Source organism: Eleutherodactylus coqui, chromosome 10 (genome assembly GCF_035609145.1).
Source record: "Eleutherodactylus coqui strain aEleCoq1 chromosome 10, aEleCoq1.hap1, whole genome shotgun sequence".
Classification (NCBI taxonomy): Eukaryota; Metazoa; Chordata; class Amphibia; order Anura; family Eleutherodactylidae; genus Eleutherodactylus; species Eleutherodactylus coqui.
In genome coordinates, this window is record NC_089846.1 from 14,539,707 (window position 1) to 14,550,095 (window position 10,389).

Here is a 10,389-nt window from a genome sequence, read left to right on the forward strand (position 1 = left end):
CTGTGTATTACATTCAAGTAGAGTTTAGCTCAGTCACCGATTTAATTTCATATAAATAATTCACCAGAAAATGAGCGCAAACACAAAAACCTTTTTAAAAAAATTGAAAAAAGTCTTACGTGATGCATAATTTCTAGAGATGAGCGGATAAGGCAGTTACTCGAGCGAGCATCGCTCTTCTCGAGTAACTGCATTCTCGTTCGAGCAGGCTCAGGGGGGGCGGCGGGGTGTAGTGGGGGGAGAGAGAGTTCTCTCTCTCATGCCCCCCTCCCCTCATCCCCCCCACTCACCCCCGCTGCCTCCCGAGCCTGCTCGGACGAGAATGCAGTTACTCGAGAAGAGCGATGCTCACTCGAGTAACTGCCTTATCCGAGCAGGCTCGCTCATCTCTAATCATTTCTAAAGGTGAACTCGGATTCCAAAAATTCATAAGAATTGATATATCGCACACCAGATGCAAAAATGCTGTTGAGCCGTGTAATTAGCAGCAGGACATGGTGCCATTTAGTGGTTATTTATTTCGGAGTAGATCACAACACCATTTAATATTGACGTAATTAGGAGTAGGACACAGCACCATGCTGTGATTATATAGTTAGAAGATCACAGTGCCATCTAGTGGTGACATAATTAGGAGTAGGACACAGCACCATGCCGTGATTATATAGTTAGAAGATCACAGTGCCATCTAGTGGTGACATAATTAGGAGTAGGACACAGCACCATGCTGTGATTATATAGTTAGAAGATCACAGTGCCATCTAGTGGTGACATAATTAGGAGTAGGACACAGCACCATGCCGTGATTATATAGTTAGAAGATCACAGTTCCACCTAGTGGTTACATATTTAGGAGTAAATCACAATGTCACCTAGTGGTTACACAATTAGGAGTAGATCACAGTGCCACCTAGTGGTTACATATTTAGGAGCGGGACAGATAAGTGACACAGGGATCCCATTTGAAGTCTGTTAGGAGCTGAAGTATCAAACTGAAAGCAAGCAGCAAAGAATTCCTGCAGGATCAGATTGGCGAGTCTCGGTGATTGCGCTACGTGTTCTGTATTCGATGACACGGTGGCGGTTGGTTTTGCGCTTCACTCAGGCCCTGACGATTTCCCCTCCATATTTTAGATATAAACCGCAAAAAGATGAGATTCGCACGTCCGGCCAGGCTGTCATGGAGATCACGCTGCTGACCGGACTGCAGGCTGATGAGAAGCAACTGAACAAGGTAACGTAGCAGAGCCAGCCCACGAGGATTGAGGACACGTGATGCTAATATCTATGTCCTGCAGCAATCGCTCCAGCAGGGGGCGCTGTGCAGTCAGTAGTGGCTGCTGACTAGGGGAGGCTTGGATTTAGCTCCTCTAGGGAGGGAGGATTTATATGTGCTACTAGGAACCGTCCATATTAGTGGCGCAGCAGCGGGTGCAGCGGGGCTGGGGGTCAGCTAGGGATCATCCAGAGGTCAGCGGGGGGTCACCAGGAACTTACTGATTAAAAATTCTCTATTCTCAGCTCGTGAACAGAGTCGACCAGTTTGTCACAGATTACAGCGTTGAAGACAGAAATATCATCCTTCATTTTGAATGGGTACAGTTACTTCTGTGGCGAACATCTGACTTCGCCTCTTCCCTGATTTAGCTGTATATTCCCCAACTTTGCCTCTTCCATGTAATAAGTTGTGTATTCCCTGACTCCGCCTCTTCCATGTAATAAGTTGTGTATTCCCTGACTCCGCCTCTTCCATGTAATAAGCTGTGTATTTCCTGACTGCACCTCTTCCCTGTAAAAAGCTGTGTACTCCCTGACTTCGCCTCATCCATGTAATAAGCTGTTTATTCTCTGACTCCACCTCTTCTGTGTAATAAGCTGTGTACTCTGTGACTCCACCTCTTCCCTGTAATAAGCTGTGCACTCTGTGACTCCACCTCTTCGTATAATAAGCTGTGTACTCTGTGACTCCGCCTCTTCCCTGTAATAAGCTGTGTACTCTGTGACTCCGCCTCTTCCCTGTAATAAGCTGTGTACTCTGTGACTCCGCCTCTTCCCTGTAATATGCTGTGTACTCTGTGACTCCACCTCTTCCCTGTAATAAGCTGTGTATTCTGTGACTCCACCTCTTTGTATAATAAACTGTGTACTCTGTGACTCTGCCTCTTCCCTGTAATAAGCTGTGTACTCTGTGACTCCGCCTCTTCCCTGTAATAAGCTGTGTACTCTGTGACTCCGCCTCTTCCCTGTAATAAGCTATGTACTCTGTGACTCCACCTCTTCCATATAATAAGCTATGTACTCTGTGACTCCACCTCTTCCATATAATAAGCTGTGTACTCTGTGACTCCGCCTCTTCCCTGTAATAAGCTGTGTACTCTCTGACTCCGCCTCTTCATATAATAAGCTGTGTACTCTGTGACTCCGCCTCTTGCTTTCAATAAGCTGTCCATTTCCCCTCCCCCGCTGCAGATCTCGTCGGATGATTACGTCTGCGCTCCGTTGTACATCAGGAAGATATTTAAGGTGGCGTTTATGAGCCCCGGGATATTTAAGGTCTACGAGTTCCACGCTCCAGGTGAGCTCAGGGCCCCGGGGGAAGAATGCGGTATATGCAGGGTCATCAGCTGCCATCACTGGGTGTGATAGGGAGTCCCCAGCGGCCTCCACACATTCTGCGTGTTCATCCATCACCCCAACACTTACCATTGTCTCGTCTTTCACCCCGCAGAACAGGAGTGCACCGTCTTCTACAACCCCTTCCTGGACGACAACCTGGTGAAAGTGTGCAGCGGCGACGCCTGCAAATGTATCGAAGGTAAAGGATCAAGAACTGCTCCCTAATGGGAGGGGTCGGCCAAGGCATCAAGGTGAAGGGCCCGTACCACAGTGATGCTGAGGAGCTGTGGGGGCCCCTATGGTGCTGCATTGTGAACGAACGAACCCATTGAAATAAATAGGTTTTATTCGGTGTGTATTACACACAGCGCAGATACCGTCATATGAACGAGCCCTTAGAGGTGACTCAGCGTCAGGCAGCTGCTGATTTAATCATAAAGCCAAATATCAACAGGGAAATCACCGCAATAATGACCACCAACACAAAGCCAAATCAGGTGACCTGCTGTATATGTCATCACACCCGGGGGGCGCTATTACTTCCTAAATACCAACAGTGCCATACCGTAGTGGCCAACCATTGTACCTGGCAGAATATTACACGCTTCCTGCACACATAGCGCACTGATGGCGGCACAGACAATGCTCAGGTGACATTGAGACAGATTTATAAAGATGTCTCCGCTTCTAAATGACCAGATAGGTAAAACATTCTGTACAGAGTAGGGATCACCACGGCAGCTACCACCCTCATCATCCTCACAGCAACTACCACCCTCATCATCCTCACAGCAACTACCACCCTCATCATCAGTGTGTAATAACATCAATAATTGGCTCCACAGGTGAATGTCCCAAGATAAGGAGCAAACTGGATACAAGTACGACGGCAAACCAGAGGAAGGACGCAGCGTGCAAGGCGGACATAACCTATGGTGAGGCAGCTGGTTGTATGCATGTGCCCCCGGGGAAAGGCACGTCTGCACTGTGTAGGGGGAACAAGAGCTACTCTAAGGGGCAGATCTCTGGGGCCTACACTGCAGTGAGAGGGACATGTGCCCTGTAGGGGGTAGGCAGATAACTGTGGTCTACACTGCAGTGAGGGGGACAAGCGCCCTCTAGGGGGCAGGAAGATCACTGGGGTCTACAATGCACTGTGTAGAAGGGACATAGGAGTAGGCAGTGCTCTGCCAGCAGAAGACAGAAATATAAAATGCTCTGTGAGCTGAACACGGGAGTAGACCATGCTCTGTGAGCCGAACACAGGAGTGGACCGTGCTCTGTGAGCCGAACACGGAAGTGGACCGTGCTCTGTGAGCCGAACACGGGAGTGGACAGTGCTCTGTGAGCTGAGCACGGGAGTGGACCGTGCTCTGTGAGCTGAGCACGGGAGTGGACCGTGTTCTGTGAGCTGAGCACGGGAGTGGACCGTGCTCTGTGAGCTGAACACTGGAGTGGTTTGTGCTCTGTGAGCTGAGCACGGGAGTGGACCGTGCTCTGTGAGCTGAACACGGGAGTGGAACGTGCTCTGTGAGCTGAACACGGGAGTGGAACGTGCTCTGTAAGCTGAACACAGGAGTGGAACGTGCTCTGTAAGCTGAACACGGGAGTGGAACGTGCTCTGTGAGCTACTTACAGAAGTAGGCAATACTCACAGAGCACTGTGTACTCCCTGGTTCAACTCATAGTTCACTTAGGAGTAGAGAGTTTTCTGTGAACCAAACAAAAGCGCTGTAAAACACTTCCTCCTGCTCTGGAATCCAGTCTGATTGCTCTTACCTCCAATGTAGCATTGTAACAACGCCTCAGCTGTGAGAAGTATTGTGTTAGTATAGGATTTATCCTCTGGATTTAAAAAGTGTTCCTCTTCACTGACAGCAAGCAGAGACCTTGACAAGTGTGAGAAACTAACCCACAAGGTCTGTTAGACAGCTGAACTTTAGAGCAAACGCCGTTCCTTTAACATTGCCTGCTTTCTGCCAATGCTGCTGGGGGAATTCCTCGCTGATACTCTCTGATGTCACACAAATCACTGTGTGGTGATTTTGGTAAAAAGTAGATGTTTGATAATTACTGATAAGGAAATTCCCTGCATTACCGTAAGCGGAGGCTTCGCCAAGGTGATAATCGTACTGGGAACTTTGCGCCATAAGTTAGCGTTCTTTCCTTGTCGCCCTCTGCAGCTTATAAAGTGGAAGCCGTCAAGTCTGAAGAAGAAGGGGAGTTTGTGAAATACACGGTGACCATTGTGGACATATTCAACAGAGGTAAATCAGACCGCAGCAACGTAAATGGCGGCCGTGGCAACACTCGGCGCTCACACCACATCCTCTCTCCCAGGTAGCGCCACGGTAAAGGTTAATAAGCAAGTGCGGCTCATCAAGAAGAAGACGTGCAGCGAGTTCAGTCTGCAGAGCGGACAGCAGTATCTGATCATGGGGAAGGACGGACTTCAGATCCGAGGGGAGCGCGAATTCCAGTAAGTGACCACGTTGGGAAAAGGGCTCGTTAACATCAGCGCTTTGATTCCCATTTTTTAACAAATCAGGTTTTTTTTAGTGGAACAGGCAGCAAAACGGAATTCAAACAAAAAAAATGGTGGACGGATCCGTAAAAAAAAAGTTTCTATCAGTTTGTTTCTGTTTTATCCTTTTCTAGCGTTTTTTTTTACGCTGCGATATCGCTGCGTTTTTTTTCAATGGGGCTTTCTAATGTTAAAATCGGAAAAGCCAAAACTTGCGATTTTAACATTAGAAAGTCACATTAAAAAAAAAACGCAGCGATATCACAGAGCTCATTGGCTCTGGCTGGTCACATGGGTTAGCGTAATTGGCAGCTGTTTCCTCCCCCGCAGGTACGAGTATCCCTTGGACTCCAGCACGTGGGTGGAGTTGTGGCCAGAGTCATCATCCTGCAGCAGTCCATCCTGTGGACGATTCCTCTCCATCCTGGAGGACTTCTCGGAGAGCATACTTCTGGATGGTTGTCAGTCATAGTCTCCGCCTCCTTGCTGTCATTTTGTTCCACTGTATCCCTCAGTTACAGATCGCACCCTGTTCTTGTTGTTACGTTTTTTTTAATATTTCTTTGCCAGATAAAAGTAAAAACTCAAAGTAAATAATATAACTCTTCAAAGAACGATTGGTCATCATGTGTCACATGACAGCATACAACAACGCCTGAATCAGGGGTGCAGGTGATGGGTATGACTGGTACAATGCCAGAGGGTTGGGTCCGGGTCCCCCCTTCGTTCCGGGATCCTCCTGCTCTATAAGTGCTGCATCATCAGACCATCTGCCTATCCAGCGTCAGGAATGATCAATGATTCTGGATTAAAGGTGACCGTACATATGAGATGAATGTCAGCCACACTGCCATTAATCAGAAGGATGGGGTAAGCCATGATGGTCATCAAAATACCTAATCCTTCGTTCTCTATGGAGGTATGCCACCGCTAGAGGAATCCAGGGGTAAGCAGAGAGAGCGGAGTCTGGAGGGAGGGGAGAGAGGAGTCTGGAAGGAGGGACAGAGAGAAATCTGGAAGGAGGGACAGAGGAGTCTGGAGGGAGGGAAGAGAGTGGAATCTGGAGAGAGGGGGGGGAGCTGAGTCTGGAGAGAGGGGGGGGAGAGCTGAGTCTGGAGAGAGGGTGGGAGAGCTGAGTCTGGAGGGAGGGGGGAGAGCGGAGTCTGGAGGGAGGGGGGAGAGCGGAGTCTGGAGGGAGGGGGGAGAGCGGAGTCTGGAGGGAGGGGGGAGAGCGGAGTCTGGAAGGAGGGACAGAGCGGAGTCTGGAGAGTGAATGGACAGAAAGACTGGAAGGACGCAGAGAGAGAAAAGGCTGGAATGAGTCCTAGGAGGGATAGAATCGAATGTGGAGGGGGAACAGGACAGAGAAAGGGAGAAGAGTTGGAGGAGGGGTAAAGAGAAGAGTTAAACTAGAGGGGGGACAGAGACAGAAGATTCCAGAGAGAGAGGGAACAAAAGAAGAGTATGGAGGAAGGGGGGAGTGTGGATGGAGGTGAGTAAGAGAAGACAAGAGGGGAACTGGGACAGGGAAAATATTCTGGAGGAAGAGGGGACGTCTGAGCAGAGAGGAGACAGGGAAAGAGGAGTCTGGAAGAATGGAGGACAGGGAAAGAGAAAACTTTGGAGGGGGCAGAGAAAGAGAGGAGTCTTTAGAGAGAGAACCTAGACGGAGGATAGGGGACATGTAGAGAGAAGAGTCTGCAGAGAGAGGGAACAAAGAGAATGGAGTCTCCCAGAGGACAGACAGAGAGAAGAAAGTCGAGAGAGAAGGAGATGCAGTCACAATTCTGCTGCATAGAAACTCTGTATCAGTATCCATTATGTAACGGAGGATCATGCAGATACTTCAGCATATGCTAATGTAAACTATAACATAACACTCCAGGGGCGGAGCCAGTTTCTGGTCATCATGGGACAGGGGGCGGGGCTTGTGATGATGCAGAATTTCTCCCCTACATTATAACTAGAATAATCTACACATCACAATGAAACAGAAACTTACATCTTACGTGCTCAGAATTTCCAAATGATACGTTTCGGGGCAGTCCGACATTCGCTGTGATTTCCACCGATCATACCAGCTCAATAATAGACGCTAATTGTAAAGATAGACTGTGAGATGGAAAATGACGCAAAAGACGACAATAGCGAGAACTCAGGAATACAATACGAATCAACTCAATGCAAAGAACTGAAGATCTGCTGCTTCATGTCAGACCAGCCGCGAATGTCAGAGGTGCAACACAGCGGAAAGATCTGGAAATATGGTTGACAGCGATATAGTCTTCACATCTTCAGTCATAATATACGGATGTAGCAAAGCTAAACCACTGTGTACAGATAGTGTAGTAGATGTTTCCTGCACTCCTATATAACCCAACATATAACACAGTGAATCTTTTTATTATAAAAGTAAAAAAAACATAACAGAGAATAATAACAAAAGATGACAAAATAACAGAGAAATTACAAATAGCCAAAAAGCATATATACATATTTACAAAATATTACAGAAACAAGAGGAGAAAGAAAACCGATCCCCATTCCTTCCCCCATCCCCTGGTCCACCGCCAACACCTACCAATTATACTTGTAAACATACAGATAAAATACAAATACAGATTTTTGAAATTTTATTTATTTTTATAAAGCCCACTCACTTCACACAATACTAGCCACCCATGAAAAACATATAACACATAATACCACCCATGAAAACATAAGAACCACCCACAAAAAACATATAATGCATAATAACACAGACCCTAAATACATAGAACAAATGACAAAAAGATGACCCACACCTCCTGCCATCAAGCCCTGGTTTGGGTCCTGTAAGCCTTTTAGTCAACTTTTAACTTAAAAACAAAACGAAAATCTAGGGTAAAAGAGCCCAGCAGGTCCCATCCCACACCGGGAAATAGATTTCCAGGCTATTGAACCTGAAAGCAAAAATCCCTTCAAAGGAAAGCCGCCCAAGACTCGCCTAACCTTTCAAACTCCAGAGAACGCACCTCCATCAGTTCACCGAGGATGTTCCTACTTACCTTGTCCTCGAGGAGGATTCTATGCTGCGTCAATGGTAAGCACCATGCATTCCACGTGTAATACCTAACCACTAGACTAACTAAAAAATAAAGTCCAGCGGTCCCTGCCACATAGATCTCTGAATGCACCATAACACCACTCAGTATAGGTAAGGTCAGCTAGCCGAGTCCAACCGATTGAAGCCCCATCACTCTTGTATTAAAAGGACAATGAAGCAGGAAGTGGTCCATGCTGTCAAGAGTGTTGCCACACGCCTCCTGGGGACAACCCCTTTCCTCTGTGTTTCTTTGTTTCAGGTTGTCACCCACATATAGCTTTCCATGGAAACAGCGCCAGGTCAAGTCCCAATACTTCAATACTGAATTTGAAAGAAACAAACCTGGGCAAATCCCGCCCTGGGCAGTCTTTAAGGGCCAATGGACTCTGAAAGCGAGTTGCCAAAACCCTCTGGTCAAGCACATGCCTAGTCAGCATCCTGACTTCCTCCATAGTCAGCCCCTATTAACGTAAAACCTTCAGAACCGATGCAACATAAGCCGGAAGATGTTCGAGATGGAAAAAATACTTCCCACGCCCTCTGGTCTCTCATTCCTGGAAGAGAGGACGAAACCATCGCCTACAGGAGGATACCCGCAGAGGAACCCTCGCTTTCCAGAGGTTAGTGATATCAACTTTCAAAAAGGTATTCACAAGGAATTCCACTGGATTGACCATAGCCAATCCACCTAGTCTACTCATATGGTAAATTACCTCCCTCTTAACTGGGTTCAACTATTCCCTCATAAGAACTGGAAGAACAGGCTGTATACCCGCAAACAAAGAGGTTCTGGAAAAATGCTAACACCTCCAAAGTATAATAACAAAGGGAGCAGGTAGGTCTTGATAAAGTAAACCCTTTCTCTCCAGGTCAAAGACCACCCTTTCCATGGATCCACCTTTTGAGCAGCATTCCTCAATTTGCCTTCCTAGTTCTTCTTGGGATAATTCCCTTGGTCAAATTCAATGTCTAAAATCTTAGCGGAATCCTAGGGTTTTGGCAGAGTGTCTTGAAGAACAAAACCAGGATCTCCCCCTCCCAGCCGGAGACCCTCAAACTTTTCCAGATTGATCTTTGAACCGGAGACCTCAGATTAGTAGTCAACTTCTGACATTACCCACCTCGCCTTCCCTCCGGTGGAGACAAAGATAGTTACGTCGTCAGCATACACCACTGTCCTCAAGGCTGAGCCCAGCATGCTCAGTTCCATCCTCACCCACGCCAATGGTCCACCGTCATCCCTTCTGAGGAAGGGATCAAAACGTAAAGCAAGGGGCTCAGAGAGCATCCCTGTTGGACACCAGACACAACCACAAAAGGACATCCAACCCAGTCATTCACAAGTGGGAAACTCTCAGCTCCTGAATACAAAGTTTTTAACCAATTACAACCCCACTGACAGACTATCTCAAAAGGACAGACCAAAAATACGGATGTGCTTCGACCAGGAGTAAAGCAATGCTGAGCCCCAGAAAGGAGCCGGGGCACAAATTCCACCAACCTACTGAACCCTACTAGTACTTTCGCCAGAACCTTTCTGTCCGTATTGAGGTGCTCTATGAGACACCACTTCTCAATACGGAACTGATCTTTTACCCTTTGACAGAATAATTAGGGCTGACCTCCCCTGAGGCAGAACACCCAAAGATAGACATTCATTAAAAACCTCAGTCAAGAGGGGAACCAAAACTTCTTTAACCCCTTAATGACACTGCTCTTTTTTTTCCATTTTCGTTTTCTCCTCCCCCTTTTCAAAAAATCGTAACTCCTTTACTTGTCCATTGACATTGCTGTATGAGGGCTTGTTTTTGGCGGGACGAGTTGTATTTTTCAATGGTACTATTTAATGTACCATATAATGTACTGAAAAACGTAAAAAAAAATCTAAGTAAAGTAAAATGAAAAAAACAACATTCTGCCATCGTTCTGTATGCCTTGTTTGTACGGCGCACAAACTGCAACAAAAATGACATGATACCTTTATTGTGTGGGTCAGTACGGTTACTATGTCAAACTTATATAGGTTTTTTTTGCTATACTACTTTTATTTTTATTCAAACCATATTTAATTTTTTTTAATTATTCTCTGCCCCATCTTCTACGCGCAATAACTTTTTTATGTTTCCGTCGACATAGTTGTGCGAGCGCTTGTTTTTTGCGTGAT

General features: G+C 46.8%; 1 protein-coding gene across 1 annotated transcript in view; it reads left to right on the forward strand.

Moving 5' to 3' along the window:
- The window catches only part of LOC136580076 (complement C5-like), a 46,325-nt gene extending 40,577 nt beyond the window's left edge, over window positions 1-5,748 (forward strand). Inside the window, exons 34-41 of the mRNA XM_066580306.1 lie at window positions 1,135-1,234; window positions 1,522-1,596; window positions 2,470-2,575; window positions 2,729-2,815; window positions 3,462-3,551; window positions 4,800-4,883; window positions 4,957-5,095; window positions 5,471-5,748. Coding sequence (XP_066436403.1) covers window positions 1,135-1,234; window positions 1,522-1,596; window positions 2,470-2,575; window positions 2,729-2,815; window positions 3,462-3,551; window positions 4,800-4,883; window positions 4,957-5,095; window positions 5,471-5,612 — 823 coding nt within the window. The 3' untranslated portion in view covers window positions 5,613-5,748. The remainder of the gene's footprint in view (window positions 1-1,134; window positions 1,235-1,521; window positions 1,597-2,469; window positions 2,576-2,728; window positions 2,816-3,461; window positions 3,552-4,799; window positions 4,884-4,956; window positions 5,096-5,470) is intronic.
- Window positions 5,749-10,389: the final 4,641 nt, after the last annotated feature.